Raw genomic sequence first — 26,813 nt, forward strand, 5'->3', positions numbered from 1 at the left:
GACTCAAGATTTGAAAGGCAGAAGGAGGAGAGGAAGGTGTTTTTCCTTCACTGTACCCTTCAGTCCATCTCTATAACAGTGTACCCAGAAATGCGGTTGTGAAGGTGTGACTCACTGGTAGAGCTGATGCCTTTGCACCTAGAGTTTGTGAGATCAAATCCCAGTGATCCTAGGCAAGTCACTTAATCCTCCAGTGCCCACCACTTTGAAAGTCAGCTTTGAATGCCAAAGCCACAAAAAGGCAGTTCCTTTTCCCAAATATATTAGCGAAGCTTGGGGTTTGTCCAGGGCTGCACATTAAATCCTTGTTGAAAAATTGTGGAATATAAGACCTGTATAGTATAGTTGTTATTGTTAGGTGCCATCGACTCATGCTCGAGTCCTAGCGACTTGATGAATTGCGGATCTAAAAAGAAATTGGTTTTCTGCTAGTCCAGAAAGGTCCTCCAGTGTCATCCCCATGGTTGTTTTCAGCGTGTCCAGCCGTCTGATTGCAGGTCACCCTCTTCGTCTGGTTCCTTCGATCTTCCCAAACATGATGTCCTTCTCCAGTGATCTCTCTGCATCGCAACCTTTAAAATTAGGTATCTTTTGATTAAGAAGTATATTCAAGTGGGTCATAAGATCAAAGGCCTTCTGCGTGCTTGTCTTCTTTGGATTGTGTTAAAATTAGAAGGGAGGAAAAGAGGAGGACAAAAGGGGGGGGCTGAGGGAAGGGGAAGGAGGTTGGGGGCTAAAGTGGGGATGCTTAGATGCATCATGATGTGTGGAATATCAAGAATTAATAAAACTTGAAACTTGATAAGGTTGAAAGAGAATGGAGGATTTAGGGTTTTCATTTGGTATATGGGACCAGGGTTGGCCACTGTTGGAAACAGGAAACTGAGTTTGATGGACCTTCAGTCTGTCCCAATGTGGCAATTCTTATGTTCTTATGTAAGCTAAGTATAGGACAATCAAGCCTTTGTGATGTCATAAAGCCTCAATGCCTGAGAGCCAATCTCAGCTCTGGAATGTTGCTACTCTTTGGGTTTCTGCCTGGTACTTGGGACCTAGGTTGGCCACTGTTGGAAACAGGATATTGAGCTTGATGGACCTTCGGTCTGTCCCAATGTGGCAATTCTTATGTTCTTATGTGAGCTAAGTATAGGACAATCAAGCCTTTGTGATGTCATAAAGCCTCAATGCCTGAGAGCCAATCTCAGCTCTGGAATGTTGCTACTCTTTGGGTTTCTGCCTGGTACTTGGGACCTAGGTTGGCCACTGTTGGAAACAGGATACTGAGCTTGATGGACCTTCGGTCTGTCCCAATGTGGCAATTCTTATGTTCTTATGTGAGCTAAGTATAGGACAATCAAGACTTTGTGATGTCATAAAGCCTCAATGCCTGAGAGCCAATCTCAGCTCTGGAATGTTGCTACTCTTTGGGTTTCTGCCTGGTACTTTGGACCTGCGTTGGCCACCATTGGAAACAGGATACTGAGCTTGATGGACCTTCGGTCTGTCCCAATGTGGCAATTCTTATGTTCTTATGTGAGCTAAGTATAGGACAATCAAGCCTTTGTGATGTCATAAAGCCTCAATGCCTGAGAGCCAATCTCAGCTCTGGAATGTTGCTACTCTTTGGGTTTCTGCCTGGTACTTGGGACCTAGGTTGGCCACCGTTGGAAACAGGATACTGGGCTTGATGGACCTTCGGTCTGTCCCAATGTGGCAATTCTTATGTTCTTATGTGAGCTAAGTATAGGACAATCAAGCCTTTGTGATGTCATAAAGCCTCAATGCCTGAGAGCCAATCTCAGCTCTGGAATGTTGCTACTCTTTGGGTTTCTGCCTGGTACTTGGGACCTAGGTTGGCCACCGTTGGAAACAGGATACTGGGCTTGATGGACCTTCGGTCTGTCCCAATGTGGCAATTCTTATGTTCTTATGTGAGCTAAGTATAGGACAATCAAGCCTTTGTGATGTCATAAAGCCTCAATGCCTGAGAGCCAATCTCAGCTCTGGAATGTTGCTACTCTTTGGGTTTCTGCCTGGTACTTGGGACCTAGGTTGGCCACTGTTGGAAACAGGATACTGAGCTTGATGGACCTTCGGTCTGTCCCAATGTGGCAATTCTTATGTTCTTATGTGAGCTAAGTATAGGACAATCAAGCCTTTGTGATGTCATAAAGCCTCAATGCCTGAGAGCCAATCTCAGCTCTGGAATGTTGCTACTCTTTGGGTTTCTGCCTGGTACTTGGGACCTAGGTTGGCCACTGTTGGAAACAGGATACTGAGCTTGATGGACCTTCGGTCTGTCCCAATGTGGCAATTCTTATGTTCTTATGTGAGCTAAGTATAGGACAATCAAGCCTTTGTGATGTCATAAAGCCTCAATGCCTGAGAGCCAATCTCAGCTCTGGAATGTTGCTACTCTTTGGGTTTCTGCCTAGTACTTGGGACCTGCGTTGGCCACAGTTGGAAACAGGGTACTGGACTTGATGGACCTTTGGTCTGTCCCAGTATGGCAATTCTTATGTTCAAAACTGGAACTGTTTGCCACGAATATTATGGCTGTCTCCTAATGCAGTTCTTGTTTGCGCTTGTCTTAATAAAAATATTTCACATAAAATTAGGCATCTTTTGAATAAAAAACCTCTTTGTTCAGAAATTTAATTACTGCTCAGAGGCAGTGGTTATATTCTATTAATTTTAACAAGTAAAGGCTGCAACATTTTGCAGAATGTTAAAAATAATGGACGCAGACATCTTAATTCTTTTTTGCCCCAGGAGTAAGGGCTGTTTTGTGTGATGGGTGTATTTGTTATGGGCTTTGCTTTCTTTTTACCATTTTTGCATTTTCTTGAGTATTTTTTCCGCTCTACTTCCAATAATGTGGGCTTTACACAGATTACATTTAAATTAATGATAATGTATTTTTTGCTCTTTCCCAAGTTTCTAATCATATGCGATTATCTGTGTTTTCTTAGTAACTCATTTGTAATGCCATTACTTCAAAATCTAATAAGAGAAACCTGCTGAGTGGGTAAGATAATCAGCCTATGTAGCCAGTTATCTTTAGAAGAATATTCATCTGAATCTAATTAGTTGGTTCTCATCTGAATATTCAAAGATAATCTAGCCCATCTAAATTTGACTGGCTGGGGTCAAAGAATCCAGCAGAGGGTGTCAGGTCAAAAGCGCGCCGGGACAAAGGCGCGCCCAGACAATTGAGCGCAGCGCGGAGGCGCGCGCCGCTCAAAATTACTGTTTTTAGGGCTCCGACGGGGGGGCGTGGGGGGGAACCCCCCCCACTTTACTTAATGGACATCGCGCCGCGTTGTGGGGGCATTGTGGGGGATTGTAACCCCCCACTTTACTGAAAACTTCACTTTTTCCCTGTTTTTAGGGAAAAAGTTAAGTTTACAGTAAAATGTGGAGGGTTACAACCCCCCAAACCCCCCATAACGCCGGCGCGATGTCTATTAAGTAAAGTGGGGGGGTTCCCCAACAAAACCCCCCGTCGGAGCCCCTAAAAACAGTAATTTTGAGCGGCGTGCACCTCCGCGCTGCGCTCAATTGTCCGGGCGCGCCTTTGTCTTTTGCGCCATTGTCTATGAACCCAGCAGAGTGCCAGTGGATGCTGAGCACCCTTCATATTGAGCAAACTCCTTCACTGTGTTGAGGGAGGGGCAATGTACTACTACTACTACTATTTATTATTTCTATAGCACTGAAAGGCGTACGCAGCGCTATATATTTTAACATACAATAGACAGTCCCTGCTCAGAAGAACTTACAATCTAATTTAGATAGGACATTTCAGGCTTGGGGCGGTTATAGAAACATAGAAAGATGACGGCAGAAAAGGGCTACAGCCCATCAAGTCTGCCCACTCTACTGACCCACCCCATTAAGTCTGAGTGCTAATGACCTAGTTCCTTAACTCGACATAGGGATCCCATGTGGATGTCCCATTTATTCTTAAAGTCGAGCATGCTGGTGGCCTTGATCACCTGCACCGGAAATTTGTTCCAGTGATCTACCACCCTTTCTGTGAAGAAATACTTCCTGGTGTCACCACTAAATTTCCCTCCTCTGAGTTTGAGCGGGTGCCCCCTTGTGACCGAGGGTCCCTTGGGAAAGAATATGTCGTTTTCCACCTCGACACGACCTGTGACGTACTTAAATGTCTCAATCATGTCACCCCTTTCCCTGGGCTCCTCTAGAGTATAGAGCTGCAGTTTGCCCAGTCTTTCTTCGTATGAGAGACCCTTGAGTCCGGAGACCATCCTAGTGGCCATCCGCTGGACCGACTCAGCTCGAAGCACATCTTTCCGGTAATGTGGCCTCCAGAATTGCACACAGTATTCCAGATGAGGTCTCACCATGGTTCTGTAGAGTGGCATTATGACTTCAGGTTTGCGGCTGACGAAGCTTTTATTGATACATCCCATCATTTGCCTTGCCTTGGATGAGGCCTTCTCTACTTGTTTGGCAGCCTTCATGTCTGCACTGATGATTACTCCCAAGTCCCGTTCCTCTGAAGTCCTAGCTAGTGTTTCTCCATTCAAGGTGTATGTTCTGCATGGATTTCCGCTGCCGAGATGCATGACCTTACATTTCTTAGCGTTGAAGCCCAGCTGCCATGTCGAGGACCAGTTTTCCAACGTGATCAGATCCTGCGTCATACTATCCTTGAGATTGCTTTCACTTACTATATTACACAGTTTGGCATCGTCGGCGAACAGTGCTACTTTACCCTGAAGCCCCCGGGTCAAGTCCCTTATGAATATGTTGAAAAGGGATGGTCCCAGGACTGAGCCCTGCGGCACTCCGCTAGTCACCTCCGATGTCTCAGAGAGGGTGCCGTTGACCACCACCCTCTGAAGTCTTCCACTCAGCCAATCATTGACCCATGCAGTTAGTTTCTCACCCAACCCCATCGATTTCATCTTGTTTAATAGTCTACGGTGTGGGACACTGTCGAAAGCTTTACTGAAATCCAAGTATACTATGTCCAGAGACTCTCCTGAGTCTAGCTTTCCTGTCACCCAATCAAAGAAGCTTATAAGATTGGATTGGCATGACCTTCCCCTAGTGAATCCATGTTGACAGGGATCCCTTAGATTCCCCTCATCCAATATCGTGTCTTATAGTGGGTATAGGTGGCACCTTTAGTTATTTTAGAATGTTGGTGCTTATGGCTGGGCTGCTCTCAGCTAAATTTAGACAGTCGGGGCAGAATGCACAGCGTTCCGACAACACGGTAAAAAATACCATTGGGAGTGATTTTCTTTTAAAGGCTAAACACAAACAAATAGCATGAAAATCATATGCATGCAATTTATGCGGACTAGCCCTGTAAAAGAGGGGAGGAACTGTGCCTAGCGCCTGCTCAGAAGAACAATCACTAGACACAGCTCCTCCTCCTGCCTGCAGCTGCCATTCTCCTCCCCTGCCCAGCTGATGGTGGCTTTGGAGCCACGATCAGCTGAGAGCTGGAAGAGGGGAGTGCGGCAGCTGTGGCCTTAGCTCATTTGGGGTTTCCCCTGCCAGAAGCCCCAGCTAATCAGGGCTTCCCTTGCCAGCTAGCCATGATCAGCTGATTGGGGCTTCCCCTGTCAACTTCTGCACTGGAGCAGGCAGAGGAAGCTCCAATCAGCTGATCATTGCTCCAGAACCAGAAGGGAAAGCCCCGATCAGCTGATCGCAGTTAGCCCAAGGGAATCCCCGATCAGGCTCCGGAACTGACAGGGGAAGCCCCAAATGAGCTAAGCCCCTCTGCCAGCTCTCAGCTGATCGCAGCTTCGGAGCCACCATCAGCTGGGCAGAGGTAGAGAACAGCAGATGAAGTCTTTTTTGGGGTAGGATGGGATTGGGGAGGGTGCAGCTGTTGTGCATGTTGTGTGAGTGACCAACAGCTACCAACAGCTTCAAAGCTGCCAGAAAATTGTGATTGTAAGGTGAGGGGGGGGGGGGGTCCTTTAGTGCATCACAAGAAGAATACTTATAAGCTCCTTGCAATGCAATTTCATAGGGTTCTCAATGGCTGCTACAAGGTTCGGCAGCAGTCACAGAGAACCTTTTGAACATCGGAAAGAGAGTTTCTGTGCCAGTAAGACTGCTTTAACGAGTCTTATTGGCACAGAAACCTTTTGAGCATCGGGGCCTCAGTGTGAAAATCAGGCACTAACTAGCCAAAACAAAACAAAAGCCATGAAGACTAATTTTAAATATTGCCATCTCTTCTCTCCCTCCTATGCGCTATTAGAAAACAACCAAGCCTGCAGCCTCCATCTCCTTCCTTCCCTCCTAATATGCTAATTGAATTTGAAAAAAAGGAGGAGCACGCCACAGCCACTCCCTTGCCCCACTCCTCTATGTGCTTTTTAAATAAATTTGAGACCCACTGCTATGCCATCTGGATGCCCTGGGATCCCCTGCTTATTCCTGTCCAAAGAACAACAGAAGGCTGCCTGAGAGGGGTTTGGGGAGGGGAGGCTCCCTTTCCCACCTTCCTATCCAAAATTAAACATAGAGGTGGAGAAGAATCCCCAATGAGCCTCCTATCGTTATTTGATTAGGGCTCTATTTTTTCTTTAAATCGCATCAAAAGCAGTGAGGGAAGGGACTGGGGGCTTGGGCTTTTCTTTTGCTTTTACAACTTTAAGATAACATATGGCTTTAGCTAAGACTAAAGTTATCCGCTTAAGTTTGGCTTTGGTCCCGGGATGCTCTTAACAATGTCTCTTCTTGGTTACACAAAATTTATCCAATAGGCAGGGGTTAGGGTTTATAGTATAAAATGTATCCAGTGTTACCTGGGCAAATCTTTTGAAAACTGTCCTCTATAATTAATCATATGGACAATGAAATTCTGGCATACAGTCACTTGCTCAAGCTGGGGTGTGGTCGTCCACTCCAGTGTTTCTCAACTCGGTCCTGGAGTACCCCCTTGCCAGTCAGGTTTTCAAGGTATCCACAATGACTATGCATGAAAGAAATTTGCATATAATAGAGGCAGGGTATGCAACTCAAGTTTATGCAAATTCAATGTGAATATCCTGAAAACCTGACTGGCATGGGGGTACTCCAGGACTGAGTTGAGAAACACTGATACCCTGATCCAGAACACAAGGGAAGAGTGTCTTATAGCCATTCTGAGAACTCTTCTTCCTGTAGATCCCAATTCCAGGTGACATCACAATGACATAGCCAATTAGTGTGGTGCAAGATGGTGATGTCATAAAATACCAAGAATATAGGCTAACAGTTGAATTATATACTCAGTTTTACCATGAAATTTTATACTATTGAATTTTATACTGTCTTGCAGTCAAGGGAGAAAAAGGCTTCAGGTGTTCAAGGAAACAGGACTTTAGAACATCATTAGTCAGAAAAAAGACTCCCTCAAATTTAACTGCACTATTAAATACTTTATGTTCAGTGTTATATAGCCAACATTACATACTATATTTTTATAATAAATAGTCAACTTAGTTTTGGGCTGTAAATCTTTGACTTGGCTTTAAGTAGACAAAATTGGACATCATCACTTGTGTAAAGCAGTCATCGCTGATACATTTACTGCTCCCGAAAGCAGGGCAAGAATATTCTAAAGTCCTGTATCCTTGAGCACTAGAAGTCTTTTTCTCCCTTGACTGCAAGACAGTATAAAATTCAATAGTATAAAATTTAATGGTAAAGCTGAGTATAATTCAACAGTTAGCCTAAATTCTTGATATTTTAGGTCATTTTTTGACATTTGATTTTGCTGTTGTATGTCATAAAATAACCATCCTATTAGTGTGTGAGTTCACTTCCAATGTGACTAGCCCCTCTCCTCTCCTATGCCAGCACTGTGAAAAGAGAAGGGCTGCAAACATGCAAGTTGGGGGGGGGGGGGCAGGGCACTTACTGCAATCTCCTTGTGCTGCCACCTTTAGGTTGATTTGCTGTGTGCAGGCTCGAACATGAAGCTCACACTCGCTGCCGTACGTCTTCCCATCTGTACCACATACGGGTTGGGAGGAGGGCACACATTCTGTTGGGCAAACACAACGCCCTGTTTCTGCCTCACATATGGCACCAAACTGACATTTCCCACAACGGTCTGCAAAATAAATAAATAAAATTACGAGGTTACAGAAAGAACACTTACCACCAGATTCTATATATGGTGCATTTCCAAGATGCATGTAAACCTTAATTGGCTAAAGAGCTGATAATTTCCCTCCAACCCAGCCAGCTGATTAACTGTTCCCCTTAACTGTATCCATGACATCCTGTTTGTCTTTGGGAAGCAGAGCTGAGACTGTGATGTCATAATGCCTCATTCCACCAATAAGAGCCAACCTCATCAGTGATGTCACAATGGCTTGATTGTCCTGTGCAAGCCAGCAGATTAACCGTTCCCCTTAACTGTATCCATGACATCCTGTTTGTCTGTCTTGCCTGTTTAGATTCGAGCAAGGACCGTTTTCTTCTTCTTTGTGACTCTGTACAGCGCTGTGTACGTCTGGTAGCACTAAAGAAATACCATATATATTCAAATATAAACCAGGATTTGGGGGCCAAAAAACTGACTCCAAAATGGGGGGGGGGGTCCCGGTTTATATTTGGGCCAGCGCCCACCCGCCCCCCTCCCAAACTTTTTGCAGGCTTCCACCGAGCTGCCAGCCTCTGCACCCTGTGTCCTTCCCTCCCTGCTCATCGTACCTCCTCTGCTGCTGGAATCTCTGGTGGTCCAGAGGTATAGTGAGCTGGAGCGAGCTTTCCGCGCTCCTGCCTGCTGCTAATTCGGTCGGGCGCTGCCTGCCGCGAGTTCCGGCCTCCAACCGTTGAGCCATATTGAGGAGTGCGTTTTGGCGTTGCTGGTTGGCACTAAGCGGCTTCCTGATTGGTTCCCGTGAATTCTCGGGGGCCTGAGACACCAGTGACCAGTGGGGTGGGGGGTCTGAAAAAGAATAGGCGGGGAGGAGGAGAGGCGCCGGTGCTGGCTGACCGCCTACAGGATATGCCTCTCGCCGTGACAGGCACGTTCTAAAGGCAGTCAGCCGGCGCCTCTTCTCCTCCCCAGCGTCTGGCGGCGCACCTGAAATCTCATGAGACACACAGTTTGCGATACACTGTACCGAGAGCACCACTAATAAAAGACCAGCTACATGGAGCAGAATGGCAGCAGGCAAGGGAGCAGCAACATGAATAAAGGAGCACAAATCACTGGCACACGGTTTCAATGCAGAATGCATGAGGGAACAACGACACACATCTCGTCCTCCCCCAGAAAACAGACGCCTGGCCTCCTCCTCCAGCGTTCCTAGTGCCAGTGCATTCCTGGGGACACTCCATCCCTTCTACTCTGCACAGCTCTGACACACTGCCAGCTGTTGGCCTACTTTTCCGATCCCTAGTTCACACCTGCACAATGCCTTGCGCTGTATTAATTGGCCTGTCAGCCTCGGAGAAATCGAAGAGAGCTATTAACATCAGCCGCTCTCCCAGGCTCTAGTACGCTGTAGGAGGGGGATGTGAAAAGTGGGTGAAGGGGAAAGTCTTAAGTACTACCTGAGAACGAGAGATAGCTGCTTTAATAACACTTCCTAAGCGCCGCGGTTATTAAAGGAGAATGTTGACCAACGCTCAGGCTGGCATTATACCCTGCAGACAGCTGAATGGAAGGGGACAATGGTGGGGGCCGATTTACTTAATGATGTGTCAGGTGCAGCAGTGTAAATCCCATCATCCTTGCACAGGAGCACGAGGCCAACAGCCGGCTAACACACCCTGGAGATAACAAGCCATAAATCTGATTCGCATAAGACACAACTGTGATGAAATGTCGCTGAAGTTATATGTGATAATAGCTCAGAAAGCAGAGGAAGGACAGGCAGGAGCATGAGAAGGAAAGAGCAATTATGAAATACTGTAAATCAAATCCAATCCACGGCAGTAGGTCTCATACTCAAAGGAAGGCAGCAGAGCTCTGTCATAGCGTAGGATGAGTTTGGATGACCAGAGCGAGGGAACTGGGGTGAGTGAAGGCCTCATATTTGATGGTTGAAGATAGGGTAGGGGCCGAGATGGAATGAGATTTTGAAAGCCAAAGACTGATAGAATGGGACTGTGTGTTCTGGCCCATTAACCCCGAGTTGGCTGGTTCGTCCACTTTTGTTGCAGTATATCTGATCTAGCTGCAAAGATTTACTGCCTGGTATTTAGTAGCACTTCTATGCTACTCAGATAAGCACCGCTGACTGGAGCCATACCCAGATTTTCAGTGGCATTGTAAATCTCTGCAGACCACCCAGGCAATTCAGCAGTGAGGCCTGGGCAGAACCAGAAAAGTATCCGTGTAGTGGCAACATTCTGTACCAATATCTGGATAAATTGCGACAGCAAAATTGCTGGTCTAAGTTGTCTAGATCAGTGTTCTTAAACCTGTCCTGGGGGACTCCCAGTCAGTCAGGTTTTCAAGACATCCCTAATGAATAGGCATGAGAGAAATCTGCATGCCTACTACCTACTTTAAAGGCAAATCTCACTCATGCCTATTCATTAGGGATATCTTGAAAACCCAAGTGGCTGGGGGTCCCCCAGGACAGGTTTAAGAACCAATGACTAGATGACTGTCCAGGTTAACATATAGCCGTCAGTGGTGTAGTTAAGGAGGGGGTGGACCGCCCCAGGTGCGTTTTGGTGCAGGCACCAGCACTTATCCTCTGCTCTGCTCCTGCTCCTTCCCTACCGCACACAAGCCTCCCCCCCCCCTACTGTCTCTAACTCTTCACTGGTGCTCGCAGCATTTCCAGCCTGCTGCTCGTGCTGGTCTCAGCCTGACCTCTGAAATCACTTCCTGGTCGCGGGAACAAGAAGTGATATCAGAAGGAGGGTCGAGGCAAGTGTGAACAGCAGGTTGGTGATGCTGCACGCGCCAGTAAAGTTAAAGAGGTACAGGGGGAAGGGAAGGGGTGCACGAGCACAGTGGGAGGGGCAGGGGGGTGCCCCCACTTTGGGCACCTCTCACCCTCACTATCTGAATAATCGTGGATCGTCATGGTCAACATTTAAATGAAACTGACCGCAAAGTCTGAGATTACAGAGTAGGAAGTACTTTCTAATGGAGTACTGGATCCAGTTAGTTGGGAGTGGGAGAGAACTGGGCTTACCATCATTGAGGCTATTTAACAGAAGCTAAGTCAATCATATGTCTGGTGGGGACCAGAAACGATCAAGGTTACCGTGACGCAGAGAGTGGACTTGATGAGGTCAAAGTTGCTCCCCGCCCCAGCTGGTTAGAATTCTACAGGGGGGGGGAGGGAGGCACCCACCAATCACAACTCCCCACCACCAACTCACTGCATACACTTCAGAATCCCAAGACCTTTCTGAGCAGGAGAGAAACGGCAGAGACTCCTGGCCCAAGGCCACCAGCAGTTCTTCCAGGTTCTGAATGGGCCCCTAGTGACCCCGTCCCACGTTCACCCTTACAATACACCTATTTGTCCTTGTCCCCATCTCCATGCCCCTGTCAATTACCCCACAGGACAGCACCCACATTTCAGGCAGTCTACTTCTTTCTGCCGTGACAATACGAAAGCAATGGAAAAACGAAGTCTTAGTGTTACGAGCACATCCTGTACGCTGGTGTACATGGTGCAGCCCAGAAAAAAAAAAACCCAAAGTGAGAATACACAATAAATGGATTGTGGTGTAGGCCAGACACGGGCCGTGTTTCGGTCCAAAACGGCCTTCTTCAGGGGTCCGTTGCTTCTATAAGCCACAAGTGATGAAATGCAAATATGCAAAACAGATTACAGTGGTACCTTGGAATCTGAACTTACCCCCTTCGCGCCAACCGATCAGCGTGCAATAAACGCTAATGCGTCCATAGGCTAACATGCACGCATTAGCGTTTAGCGTGCACTAAATCGATTAGCGCACCTTAGTAAAAGAGGGCTTTAATCCTTTCCAGAACCCCGTTCGAATTCCGAGACAAATTTTTCCCATTGAAAATAATAGAAACTGGATTAATCCGGTCCTTGGTCCCACATACTCTGATTTTCCAATAAATTTAACAGAGGCAGCAAGATCGGGTCCCCCTGGCAGAGGCAGCAAGATCGGGTCCCCCTGGCAAAGGCAGCAAGATCGGGCCCCCGCTGACCATAGGCAGCAAGATCAGCAGTGGCAACTGGTGCTCAGCCCAAAGCTTCCCTCTTAGGCGGAAACAGGAAACTGCGTCAGAGGGGAAGCTTTGGGCTGAGCAAACGCTTGCAGTTCCCGTAGAAACATAGAAAGATGACGGCAGAAAAGGGCTATAGCCCATCAAGTCTGCCCACTCAACTGACCCACCCCCATAAGTCTGAATGCTAATGACCCAGTTCCTTAACTTGACCTTCGTAGGGATCCCACGTAGATGTCCCATTTATTCTTGAAGTCAAGCACGCTGGTGGCCTCGACCACCTGCACCGGAAGCTTGTTCCAGTGATCCATGGAATAGAGGGTGAACTACTCACGTGGATTAGAAACTGGCTAACAGATAGGAAACAGAGAGTGGGGGTAAATGGACAATACTCTGACTGGAAGAACGTCACCAGTGGGGTGCCGCAGGGCTTGGTGCTTGGACCTGTGCTCTTCAACATATTCATAAATGATCTGGAAATAGGTACGATGAGTGAGGTGATTAAATTTGCGGATGATACGAAGTTATTCAGAGTAGTGAAGACGCAGGGGGACTGTGAAGACCTGCAACATGACATAACCATGCTCGAGAAATGGGCAACAACATGAGGTTCAACGTGGATAAGTGTAAAGTAATGCATGTTGGTATCAAAAATCCCATGCACGAATACAGGATGTCCGGGGCAGTACTTGGGGAGACCACCCAGGAAAGGGATTTGGGAGTACTGATTGACAAGTCGATTAAGCCGTCTGCACAATGTTCGGCGGCGGCGAAAAGGGCAAACAGAATGCTAGGAATGATTAAGAAGGGAATCACGAATAGATCAGAGAAGGTAATCATGCCGCTGTACCGGGCCATGGTACGCCCTCATCTGGAATACTGCGTCCAGCACTGGTCGCCGTACATGAAGAAGGACATGGCACTACTCGAAAGGGTCCAGAGAAGAGCAACTAAAATGGTTAAGGGGTTGGAGGAACTGCCGTACAATGAGAGATTAGAGAAGCTGGGCCTATTCTCCCTTGAAAAGAGGAGATTGAGAGGGGACATGATCAAAACATTCAAGATAATGAAGGGATTAGATTCAGTAGATAAAGACAGATTGTTCACCCTCTCCAAGGCAGAGAGGACGAGAGGGCACTCTAAAGTTAAAAGGGGATAGATTCCGTACAAACGTAAGGAAGTTCTTCTTCACCCAGAGAGTGGTGGAGAGCTGGAATGCTCTTCCAGAGGCTGTTATAGGGGAAAACACCCTCCAGGGATTCAAGACAAGTTCTTGCTGAACCAGAACGAGCGCAGGTAGGGTTGGTCTCGGTTAGGGCACAGGTCTTTGACCTGGGGGCCGCCGCGTGAGCGGACTGCTGGGCGCGATGGACCGCTGGTCTGACCCAGCAGCGGCAATTCCTATGTTCTTATCCACCACTCTTTCCGTGAAGAAATACTTCCTGGTGTCACTACTAAATCTCCCCCCTCTAAGTTTAAGCGGATGCCCTCTTGTGGCCGAGGGTCCTTTGAGAAAAAGGATGTCATCTTCCACCTCGACACGTCCTGTGATGTATTTAAATGTCTCAATCATGTCTCCCCTCTCCCTGCGTTCCTCCAGAGTATAGAGCTGCAATCTGTTCAGTCTCTCTTCGTATGAGAGACCCTTGAGCCCCGAGACCTTCCTAGTGGCCATCCGCTGAACCGACTCGACTCTAAGCACGTCTTTACGGTAATGTGGCCTCCAGAATTGCACACAGTACTCCAGATGAGGTCTCACCATGGTCCTGTACAGTGGCATTATGACTTCTGGTTTCCGGCTGACGAAACTTCTATTGATAAATCCCATCATTTGTCTTGCCTTGGATGAGGCCTTTTCTACCTGTTTGGCAGCCTTCATGTCTGCACTGATGATTACTCCCAAATCTCGTTCTGCTGAGGTCCTAGCCAATGTTTCTCCATTTAAGGTGTATGTTCTGCATGGATTTCCGCCACCGAGGTGCATGATCTTACATTTCTTAGCATTGAAACCCAGCTGCCATGTTGAGGACCAGTTTTCCAACGCAAGAAGGTCCTGTGTCATATTATCCTGCAAACATCCTTCACTTACTATGTTGCAAAGTTTGGCGTCATCGGCGAATAATGTTACCTTACCCTGCAGCCCTCGTGTCAAGTCCCTTATGAATATGTTAAAAAGGAGTGGGCCCAGGACCGAGCCCTGCGGCACCCCGCTGGTCACCTCCGATGTTTCAGAGAGGGTGCCGTGGACCACCACCCTCTGACGTCTATCACTAAGCCAATCCTTGACCCATGCAGTTATTGTTTCGCCCAACCCCATCGATTTCATCTTGTTTAGAAGCCTGCGGTGTGGGACGCTGTCAAAAGCCTTGCTGAAATCCAAGTACACTATGTCCAGAGACTCTCCCGAGTCTAGCTTTCCATATGTTCAGATTTCAAAGCAGCGTTCGGATTCTGGGGCAAAATTTAATTTAAAAAAAAAAAAGTTCAGATTCCAAGTTGTTCGAGTTCTGGGGTGTTCTTGCCGAATAAAACATTTCCAATCAAGCGATGTAGCCAAAGTAGCTACTGTGTATTCTGTTTGGTTTTTTTTCTGGACTGCACCATGTACACCAAGATTGATTGAATATAAGACTTGGATAAAAGATTTTATCAAGGTCATCAGTTATTCTTTTTGTGACTGCCTTTCCGCTTTTTGTATGGAACTTCTTTTTGGGTGGGTTCTTTGGATTCACATCCTTTACTCTTCCACATTCTTGACTCTACCTTTTTTTTCCCCGCATCCTCGCCATTCCCTTCCCTCGCCCCTTTCAGAGCTGACTTACCACAGGGTCCCTTGTGTTTCAGCGTGATCTCTTTTTTCAGAAGACATGCCATGGCATCCAGCTCGCAGGAACTGCCATAAGTGCGGTTGTCACTGCCACAGATGGGGTCATAGATGCTCTGGCACTGCTGCTGGCACTCACAAACCGCCTCTTGGTTCTTTACAACACATGTGGCACCAAAAGTGCACACCAGGCTCAGACAAGGGCTGGGGTTGCTCAAGTCTGTTGGTGAAAGATGAGAGGTTATAAAAGCAATATCTTTCTACTGGCCCCCCTGGTGTGAGGAGCCCTTAGGCAAAAGAAAACATGCCAACTTTCTTACAGCAATGATAGCGCCAGCAGGCAAGCCAAGGGCACAATAAATCAAGCCAATACCAGCCATACATTGCCCCCTAGAGGAAAAACTATGAAAAAATCAGCTGGCACAAAGTCCTGAGGTTTCCTGCAGAGCGCACAATCCCTCCCCGAGCTACCTGCAACACATACACACGGGGGGATGGGGGGACGACTTCCTAGATGACTATTTTCTACCCCCTTCCACCCTAGGGATGAAAGGATGCAGTTCACTTTAGTTTGGACATTCTCAGACTTCATTGAAACAAATCTCAAAAAAAAAAAGTAACAATTTATTTTAGAAAAGAAGGAGATTTTCTTCTTACTCAAGCGCTTCTTACTCATTCATCAGAGTTAACCCATCTCTCTTCTGTAAAATAATAAAAAAAATTTCCCAGAAATGTGGTCGTTATGGCAGCTACAGAGCCTACTGCAAGGACTCACCCCAGGACAAGAACCTGCCTGGTCGTCCCTAATCGCTCTGAAATCAGCCACATACAGTGATCACAGGCCATGTACTTGCACTGCAGCCTGAGAATCCTTCCGCCAGGAGGCTGTGGGTCGGCAGCAGTGGCAGAAGTTCAAATCGAGCTCCTCCAGGCAAAGTAATGGCCCTGTGCAGGAGGGATAGCATCGAAAGATACAGCTAAATGGGGCCCCCTCCCACACTGCAGGGGCTGCTTGGATTGATGTTTTACTACTGGCTGATCTCAAGAACATGTCCCGGCCTAGTCGAGTGAATAGCTCCCTCCCCCTCCCCCCATTGAATGATAAACTTAATCTGCCACTCTGGGACGGAGAAACAAGGTAGCCTAAAACTATTGCGTGTTCTAATTCTTCACGCAGAAATGCTCTTTGAAGTTGAGAGGGAGACTAAGAGGAGACCTGCTTTGATCCTGTTTGCTTTACTAGCTGAACATGTATAATGCGTGACCAATTTGTTAACTCCAGCATCAAATTAATACTCATTAGGCTGAGACACTAGCATTTAAAGATGCCGGGACTGCCCCGCAGCAGTTCAGAATCTGATAATGCCTTCAAATGGCGCCAACAAATGCGTAAGCGCAATCAGTGAGACTGGCGGCACTTAAGAACATAAGAATAGCCTTACTGGGTCAGACCAATGGTCCCTATCAAGCCCAGGAGCCCATTCTCACGGTGGCCAATCCAGGTCACTAGTACCTGGCCAAAATCTAAAGAATAGCAAGGTTCCGGAATCTCAAAGAATAACAAAAGATTCCGGTACCCCAAAGAGTAGCAACATTCTGGAACCCCAAAGAGTAGCAACATTCCATGCTACCGATCCAGGGCAAGCAGTGGCTTCCCCCATGTCTTTCTCAATAAAAGACTATGGACTTTTCCTCCAGGAACTTGTCCAAACCTTTCTTAAAACCAGCTACGCTATCCGCTCTTACCACATCCACTTTACTTTAAGCTTCTCTAGATGGGCCACAGCCTGTGGTTGAGTAGCAGAAAGAGATGTGGATGCGCTTTATAGCTTGTCTGTCCTCACAGAAGCACCAGGGCGGTCCTGTCCAGGGGGGCAGGAGAGCAGAACGATGACCTCCTGCCTCTGGGAGAGATGGATATACACCTTTACCTGACTACACCTGTCCTCAGTCACACAAAAAACAGCTACTATAGCTCAACAGGGACTGGAGGGAGAGGGTCCAGTTTCTCTTATTTCATATTAAAGATATGCTTTTGTATTATTGTAGGGAGAGGGGGGGATGGCAAGATGATCTGTACTGGTTTGCTTACATTAGAAGTCAACACATGTATTCTCCATCTCTAAAAACTGGCCCAAAGCTCTCAAAGGGAAAATTAGGCACTATGCAATAGTGAGTGAGGGGCACTAGTGATTTCCATCAGGTTATCGACCCAGAACTTTTTACAGACTTGTTTTCTTTACCCCACCAAAGCTGTAGTGAAAGATGGAACCTTCCCCACTGGTTCCAACTTGGTACAATTATTTTAATAGAGGCAGCAGCTAACTGTGTCATGAGTTCTTAACCCTCAGCCACACAACTTCCAAAACCCCCCTCAGGCAAATAAAAAGAAAACGGAGAGGAAAAGACACACATAGGACACATGTGCGCACAGTACAGCAGACAGGGAGAAGACACACAGGGAACCACAGAGGGGCAGCTGGGGAAGGAGGAACCAGGAAAGGAATGCATTAAATCTGCATCTGTGTGGCTTCATGCATGAATTCAGCACTTCTGAAATCCTGTTTACCATAACTGTACCCCAAGAACATGCACAGACAGTAAGATGCCCTGCTCCACTGTGTCTGCCAGAGAGGCTAGGGACAATGGAAACCAATCGGAAGTAGAGTCCTGGTCAGCTTGGATAAAAGGGAATGACAGAAACGGAAGGTCAGGAGGGGGTGACAAACTGGTGGCCTGGGAATACAGACAGTGAGTTCAGTTTTGATAGCTCAGTCTAACAAATACATGCAAACTATGGCCTCCTCTTATTAAACTGAACTAGCAGTTTTTAGCGCTGGGAGCGGCGCTGAATGCCTTGCGCTGTTCCCGAAACTCATAGGAACTCTATGAGCATCGGGAGTAGAGCGGGGCATTCAGCGCGGCTCCCCGCGCTAAAAACTGCTATTGCAGTTTAATAAAACGGGGTATATGAGACCATTTTTACTAAAGGGCATTAAGTCCTAACACAGCTTTACCGCAAAATGTGTATTTTGCTGTAATTTGCCATTTCCTATACGCTATGCACACATTGTTTTTCAAAAATATTTTTTGGAAGGAGTGTGCTACCCAGTGGCATAGAAATGGGGGGGGGGGAACAGTCCACCCTGGGCACTATGCTGGTGGGGGCGACGGCATCCCTTCTCCTCTTCACCCCCCCCCACCTCTTCCCATTTCTCCCCTCCATACGCGCGCCCCCCTCTTCCTTTTCCCCATAGGTCTAGTTGAAGTTGTTCGCGGCGGTCAACAACGTGCTCTTCACGACCCCGTCAGCTCTCCCGCAGACCGTCACTTCCGGATGTCGCGCGTAGGCAGTGACGTCAGAGGGAGAGCCGACGGGGTTGCGAAGAGCACGTTGTTGGCTTGGGCAGGCGGGGTGAGAGGGGCGGGATGAGGGCGGGGGAGGGGCACCACCACCCCAGGCGCCTTTCACCCTCGCTACGCCACTTGTGCTACCTGAATAATGCAGTCTTCATGTGGGAGAACCTGTGGCTCCTTTCGACAGTAAACACATTTGCAGTTGTCATGTCCTAATGACAACATTATCGCATAACTAGCAAATAATAAAAATGAAAACAACTTGGGCTCTCTTTTACTAAGGTGCGCTAATCGCTAACATGTTAGTCTATGGACGCGTTAGCGCACCTTAGTAAAAAGAGGGGGTTTATTTTACTGACACGTTAGACATGGGCTCAGTGTATGGGGAAATCCCACATTAGAATGGGTTACGTCCATTTTAGTATGAGGACTCCTTTATTAAAAAAAATGTATGCAGTTATGCAAAATTTGTAGGAATAATACATGTTAGTTTACTGCATACTAGAAGCATAACTTTAACGATTATGTTTTATGTGCTTGGACCATGTACTTTGCAATTATTTTTTCTGTTTGTTTTATTCCTTTGTATTGTGTTTTCCAAAAATTAATAAAACACTTTGAACGTAAAAAAAAAAAAAAAAATGTTTATGCAAAATAGAAGTTTGGTTACTGATATATTAGTTTTTAAACATTTGCTTATTCTTTTAATGCAAAATGTAACACTTCACCCCAAATTTTCACATGCACAAGCATAAGAGTCCAATAAATGGTAGAGGTTTTTTTCTTTTTAAATATGTGATGCCTAAGAACACTCCAAAAAGCAAATATAGTGGTACCTTGGTTTGCAAGCATAATTCGTTCCAGAAGCATGCTCGTAATCCAAAGCGCTCGTATATCAAAGCAAATTTCCCCACAGGAAATAATGGAAACTCGACGATTCGTTCCACATCCCAAAAACTTTAACAGAAAATACAGTACTGTACGTACTTGTATTGCAAGATCTCGCTCGTTTCGAACGGTCACTACGCTGCGGGTGAATTGGGCGTGGTGCTTTTATTACGTTCAGCTGCGCTCAGCGTGAGATGTGTGAATGTTGCGAGCGCTTGACCTGCAGGTGCATGCATTACGTTCAAACGGGATCAGTGATGCGACGTGCATATATTGTGCGCATTTGGCGTGACGCATGTATAAGCGCTCATACTGCAAGACAGCGCTCGTTTATCGAGTTACAATTTAAGAATATGTTTTGCTCGTCTTGCAAAACACTTGTAGACCAAGTTACTCCGCTATCCAAGGTTTAACTGTAATTTGAACATTAGCATATCATCAAACAAGCATTTGGGAGTGTTTTTAGGTGCCACTTATAGAAGACAATTTTATAAAGTCATTCCTGTGCATTTATGACCACATCACACACCTAAATGACCTCTCATAAAATACCGACGGTTACTAAAGTATGCACCACGACGGGGAGATATGATTGAAACGTATAAGTACATCACGGGACGCATCGAGTCAGAAGATGATATCTTCTGGCTCATGGGACCCTCAACCACCAGAGGGCATCCGCTGAAAATCAGGGGAGGGAAGTTTCATGGCGATCCCAGGAAGTACTTCTTCACCGAAAGAGTGGTGGATCATTGGAACAGACTCCCACCCCAGGTGATAAAGGCCAGTAGCGTAACAGATTTTAAGAAAAAATGGGATACTCACGTGGGATCTTTAAGGGAGTAAATTCAGGGGGGGGATACTTGGAATGGGCAGACTTGGTGGGCTATAGCCCTTTTCTGCCGCTTTTTCTATGTTTCTATGTTTCTATATGTTTCTATGATGGCATGCAGTTTGATGGCGTATGTGCACAGGGACAGTTTGGACACAGCCTAGGTAGACGTGGCACACACACGTAGATTATAAAATCCCTTAATCTACATGTGCACATGCGTAAAGTATTTATACCTGCTCTCGGGCACTTTGGTGTAAGTGATCATGACTATGGGGCTCTTTTACTAAGGCGTGCTAGTGCGTCTTAGCGCACGCATTTAGCGATTCGCGTACCTTAGTAAAAGGACCCCTATATTTCCGGTGCTATTTGTGCTCATACACTAGTGTTTTATAAAGACAAACAGGCACCTAGGTGGACGCCCTGTTATAAGTTTACTCTCTAGGATTAAATTAATATTGACAATTACATGCATGATTGTCACTCTAGAATAGCGGTGCAAGTGTCTATGCATGTGCGAGCATTTAAAACCAGTTCAATGGCTGGCGTAAATGCACGCACTCAACTGTGCAAATTATAACATTCTATAACCAGTGCACGGTTTCTTCTGGGCACGCCCCTGTCCAGCCCTCACCTAGGTCCTACGACCAAGAAGCTGCAAATTATAGATTTTGTTGGTGCAATTTCTAGAATTGTACTCAATCACTATAATAGGCAAACAAGTCCTCAAATGAAAATCAAATCCAACCAACACAAAAGAGGACTAAAACAGAAGTCAATCCTTGCTGGTTATAATACCGCTCTCAGAAATCTGTGCTGTCCTCACACTACAGTGTTCGGGACCATTCTCACAGGTAAGAGATATCTTTCATTGAGTCGGTATTTTTTATGGCCATTTTGTGTTAATACTAATACTGTAGCACATTTCTAATTATATTATAAGACCCCTGAAGAAGCCCTTTATTTGTGGTGAAACGGGACCCGTTTCACCACAAATAAAGGGCTTCTTCAGGGTCCCGTAGGGCGTTTAGCCATATCATGAACAACCAAGAACCACAAGCCAGCTCTTTATAAGATAAGTGCATAAAGTTTTTTGATATGTATTTTTAAAATAAGTCATTTATTTATTGCACTCAGCACTTTATATGAGCTTGCGTGGCTATGGTTTTTGCATAAAAAATACCGACTCAATGAAAGATATCTCTTACAAGTTCAAGTTCAAGTTTCAAGTTTAATTTTATTTGATGTATCGCTTATTACAAACTAAGCGATTAACAAAGTATAACAATCATCGTTAAATTATATAATATTAAACACAAGAGGGGTAAAATAACAGTAAATTAATAATTCTTTATCTAATAGGGATTTGACACACAAAACAATATTGACAGACTATGACACATATGGAATAAACATAAGGAATTAAAGTTACAAAAATATTTTCCCTGAGAAGGGAGAAAGAGAGGTCTGAAAGGGGAGGGAAAAAACAGTGGGACGGGATTGAAGGTGCTCTGTTCGGAATTGGCAATAAGATGAGTTTAGAGATCAAAAGATAATTTAAAAAGAAATGTTTTTAAATTGGTTTTGAATTGATTTAAATTCTTGTTTTTCCTGATATATAAGGGAAGAGAATGATCCCGAACACTGTAGTGTGAGGACAGCACAGATTTCTGAGAGCGGTATTATAACCAGCAAGGATTGACTTCTGTTTTAGTCCTCTTTTGTGTTGGTTGGATGCAATTTCTAGAATGCCAGCTAACGGCAGTTGCGCACATAATTGCCAATTACTAAACTAAAACTTAGTTTTATAAACCGGGTCATCGGCCAATTTGGAGCTCGACTCGGTTAACATTACGAAAAGGAAAAATACAAAAGAATTAGATGAGAAAAGAGCTAAAAAAAAAACAATGCACGCCTAACATAGGTGAATTGAGGCTAATTTACGCTAGTATTCTATAGCTGAATTTTGGCGCCCAGATGCCATTATAGAATTCGTGCTCCGTGCCACATCTAGGCACCTAAGTTGCGTCACCCCAGTTGTAGAACTGCCTCCAGAGTCTTTATTCACACTCACAGATGGCGCAGCATCAGATCGACGCCACCACGGAGTAGAGGAGTAGCCTAATGGTTAATGCAGTGACCTGAAAATCGGGGAAATTGGGTTAAATTCCCAATGCAGCTCTTTGTGACCCTGGGGAAAGTCACTTAACACTCCATAACCCCAGGTACGAACACAGATTGTGAGCACAGTAGGGACAGAAAAAGCACCTGCATAAAATAGGCATACCACTTTGGTTGTACATAGAAAGGCGGCACCCCCTGCATCGAGAGAGGAGCGTGGGAGCCCTGCTCCGCCCCCTCCCGACACAGAGGAGCCGACTTCAGAACAAACTTTGCCACCGAAGAGCCTGATTTCTTCTTTCCAGCACCCCCTGCATCGAGAGAGGAGCGTGGGAGCCCTGCTCCGCCCCCTCCCGACACAGAGGAGCCGACTTCAGAACAAACTTTGCCACCGAAGAGCCTGATTTCTTCTTTCCAGCACCCCCTGCATCGAGAGAGGAGCGTGGGAGCCCTGCTCCGCCCCCTCCCGACACAGAGGAGCCGACTTCAGAACAAACTTTGCCACCGAAGAGCCTGATTTCTTCTTTCCAGCACCCCCTGCATCGAGAGAGGAGCGTGGGAGCCCTGCTCCGCCCCCTCCCGACACAGAGGAGCCGACTTCAGAACAAACTTTGCCACCGAAGAGCCTGATTTCTTCTTTCCAGCACCCCCTGCATCGAGAGAGGAGCGTGGGAGCCCTGCTCCGCCCCCTCCCGACACAGAGGAGCCGACTTCAGAACAAACTTTGCCACCGAAGAGCCTGATTTCTTCTTTCCAGCACCCCCTGCATTGAGAGAGGAACGTGGGAGCCCTGCTCCGCCCCCCCGATCCAGCAGGAGGACTACACACTTAAAAGCCACAGCGCCGCCATTACCAGCCAGACCGGGCCGGCGTGGGAGCCCTGCTCCGCCCCCCCCGATCCAGCAGGAGGACTACACACTTAAAAGCCACAGCGCCGCCATTACCAGCCAGACCGGGCCGGCGTGGGAGCCCTGCTCCGCCCCCCCGATCCAGCAGGAGGACTACACACTTAAAAGCCACAGCGCCGCCATTACCAGCCAGACCGGGCCGGCGTCGGAGCCCTGCTCCGCCCCCCCGATCCAGCAGGAGGACTACACACTTAAAAGCCACAGCGCCGCCATTACCAGCCAGACCGGGCCGGCGTGGGAGCCCTGCTCCGCCCCCCCGATCCAGCAGGAGGACTACACACTTAAAAGCCACAGCGCCGCCATTACCAGCCAGACCGGGCCGGCGTGGGAGCCCTGCTCCGCCCCCCCGATCCAGCAGGAGGACTACACACTTAAAAGCCACAGCGCCGCCATTACCAGCCAGACCGGGCCGGCGTGGGAGCCCTGCTCCGCCCCCCCAATCCAGCAGGAGGACTACACACTTAAAAGCCACAGCCGCCGCCATTACCATCCAGACCGGGCCGGCGTGGGAGCCCTGCTCCGCCCCCCCCGATCCAGCAGGAGGACTACACACTTAGAGACGTGAACACCTACACCTCGGAGGACCACTCCACCAGACCTCTTGCCTACCTCCACCATAAGGTAAGGAGCGAAAGATCCCCCGCTCCTCCCACTCCAGCCAGAACTCTAAGAGAGAACCACTCCCTCTACCTAACAACCCAAACACTCCAAACCAGACATCAAACATGAAGCCCTCCCGAAATACACACAAAATAGCAGCCATCCTGATAATCCTCCTCATCTCTAGCTGGAATACAACAGCTAACAACCTACCCCACCACAACCTCAACCACAAGCACAACCAACTTCCAAACCCCCAACAGAAGAACACTCACTCCAACTTACCCAAACCACCACACCAACAATCAACAACCCATTACTGTTATCCGGAGAAGAAGACCAACACCCCCCGAAAACAAAACCTCAAACAACTACCACAACACTCATATACCCGGGAAACAACTTACATCCCGCAGACCAACACGACCTCCCTCACATGTGCCTATGTCAACATCAGATCTCTAGGACCCAAAACAGAAAAACATAAAAAACTGGATAACAACAGAAAAACTTGACTGCTTATTCCTCACTGAAACCTGGCTAACCTCAGACACAGACCCTAGAATAAAAGAAGTATGCCCGCCGGGATACAAAATAACAGTTACCTGCAGAGAGAAAAAAAGAGGAGGAGGTCTAGCAATAATATTCAAGAACACCATAACTCTAAACATACTCGAGAAAGTATCCACTCCACAATTGGATTTCCTAGCGTGCCAACTCACAAACACAACACTAAAAAACTCTCTAAACTGCCTACTCTGCTACATAACACCAGGAAACTGGACCACAGTGAAGCCCGAATTTGAAAACTTCATCTACCAAAACTCACTAACAGCTGACTACAATCTCATACTAGGAGACCTAAACCTACACCTAGAAGATCAAACCTCCACACCAGCAAACAACTGTTTATCCTTCCTCAATGCATTATCCTTCAAGATCCTAAACCCACAAACCACTCATGAAAAAGGTCATCAACTGGACATTGCAGCATTCATGACTCACCAACCAACCAATCAAGAAATCCAAACCCCTAACGGAACATGGTCCCCATCCCTATGGTCAGACCACTACATCTTCAACTTCAACATCAACTGGACCAAAACCAAACACATACCTCAAACAAAAAAAAAACCACATATACCTCACGCAAACATATCGACCCAACCATCTTCTGGTCAAAGGTAGACGAAACCATCCAAGACTGCGACCCAAAAAATTTCATCGACCACTGGAAAAATGTATCCACCAACATACTTGATAATCTGGCACCCCTACAAACCAAAACCAGAATCAGAAGGAAATCAGACCAATGGTTTGATAACGAATTACTCCAACTCAAAAGACAGTGTAGAAGATTAGAAAGAAAATGGAAGAAAAAAGAATCAAGAACAAACAAAAACCGCACTGGAAAAAAATCAACAAACAATACAAAACTCTACTAAAAGACAAGAGGAAAAGTTACTACACCAAGCTCATAGGCACAGAAACACAAGATTCCAAAAAAAATTTTCCAAATACTAAAAGAATTAACAGACACCAAACCATACACTACCACCACCAACACACCTCCACCATCATCCACCATCTTAGCAGAACATTTCAAGAATAAATCACCAACACCAGAGCCACACTCATACTCAACCCATCCAACCAAAATCCAATCACAATCCACCCCACAGGAAAAGAGGCAATCGCAGCAGACAGAACTTGGTCTCAATTCCCAAACATAAAATGGCCAGAATTTAACAAATTATACAAAAAATACAGCCATGCCTCCTGTGACCTCAACCATTGCCCCTCATATCTCCTTACCACCTCTAGTATAAAGTTCCGCACCATAAATTCTACAATGGATCCAATTCACGCTCACAGAGGGCACATTCCCTGACAACCTCAGCGAAATTGTCATCACCCCAATCCAAAAAGACCCAAAGGCACCACAAAAACCTCCCTTCCAACTATAGACCTATAGCCTCAATTCCGCTATATGTCAAAATTACAGAAGGCCTAGTAGCCAAACTCCTCACCAATTACATAGAGGATCACAACCTACTACACCCCACGCAATCAGGATTCAGAACAAATTTCAGCACAGAAACATTACTAGGTTCCCTCATGGATACCATCAGACAACAACTTAGTATAGGGAAAAAAATGCTACTCATACAACTGGACCTATCGGCAGCATTCGACCTAGTAGACCACAACATCCTTCTACAGATACTAGATGCAATAGGCATCTCAGACAAAGTATACTCCTGGTTCAAAGGATTCCTAAAACTCAGAACCTACAGAGTAAAATCAAACAAAGAAAAATCAGAATCCTGGTCAAACCCATGCGGCGTACCACAAGGATCTCCACTATCCCCCACCCTCTTCAATCTATACACTGCCTCTCTAGGAACCCATCTAAATAATCTAGGCCTAACATCCTATAGCTACGCGGATGACATCACCATCCTCATCCCATACGATCATTCCAAACCTACCATGACAGAGGAACTTCACCAAACAATGGAAGCAGTCACAACCTGGATGGGAAATCACAAACTTAAACTCATCAAGACAAAACCAAATTCATCCTCCTAGAAAACGACAAGATCCAAACCACATCCATCCTTGACATAAACGCAACCAAATATCCCATCCAAACAACCATAAAACTACTAGGCATGACCATAGACAGATGCTGCACAATGCAGCCACAAATAAACAAAACAACTCAAAAATCATTCGCAATCATGAGAAACCTGAGACAAGTCCGAAAATTCTTTGAAAGCACACAATTCCTACTTATAGTACAATCCCTAATACTAGGAATACTGGACTACTGTAACATTCTCTTCCTCCCATGTCCGGCAAATACGATAAGACAACTCCAAACAATCCAAAATACAGCCTTAAGACTCGTCTATTCATTGAAAAAACACGACCACATCACTGAAGCCTACATCAACTCACACTGGCTCCCAATCCAAGAAAGAATCCAATTTAAATTTTACTGCATATTATTTAAAACACTACACGGAGACAGCCCATCATACCTGAACAATCGCCTCATCCAAGCAACCAGCACCAGACACAGAAAAAACGCACTCCCCATTCATACCCCCC

At 46.4% G+C, this 26,813-nt stretch overlaps 1 protein-coding gene across 2 annotated transcripts in view; it reads right to left on the reverse strand.

The window, feature by feature from the left end:
• AGRN (agrin) overlaps positions 1-26,813 on the reverse strand; it is a 400,096-nt gene that overhangs the window by 116,192 nt on the left and 257,091 nt on the right. For both annotated transcript variants that reach the window (XM_033921542.1, XM_033921543.1), the window contains 2 exons: positions 14,989-15,210; positions 7,904-8,098 (listed from right to left, as the gene is read on the reverse strand). In XM_033921542.1, the coding sequence (XP_033777433.1) occupies positions 7,904-8,098; positions 14,989-15,210 (417 nt within the window). The remainder of the gene's footprint in view (positions 1-7,903; positions 8,099-14,988; positions 15,211-26,813) is intronic.

This window comes from Geotrypetes seraphini, chromosome 15 (assembly GCF_902459505.1).
Source record: "Geotrypetes seraphini chromosome 15, aGeoSer1.1, whole genome shotgun sequence".
Classification (NCBI taxonomy): domain Eukaryota; kingdom Metazoa; phylum Chordata; class Amphibia; order Gymnophiona; family Dermophiidae; genus Geotrypetes; species Geotrypetes seraphini.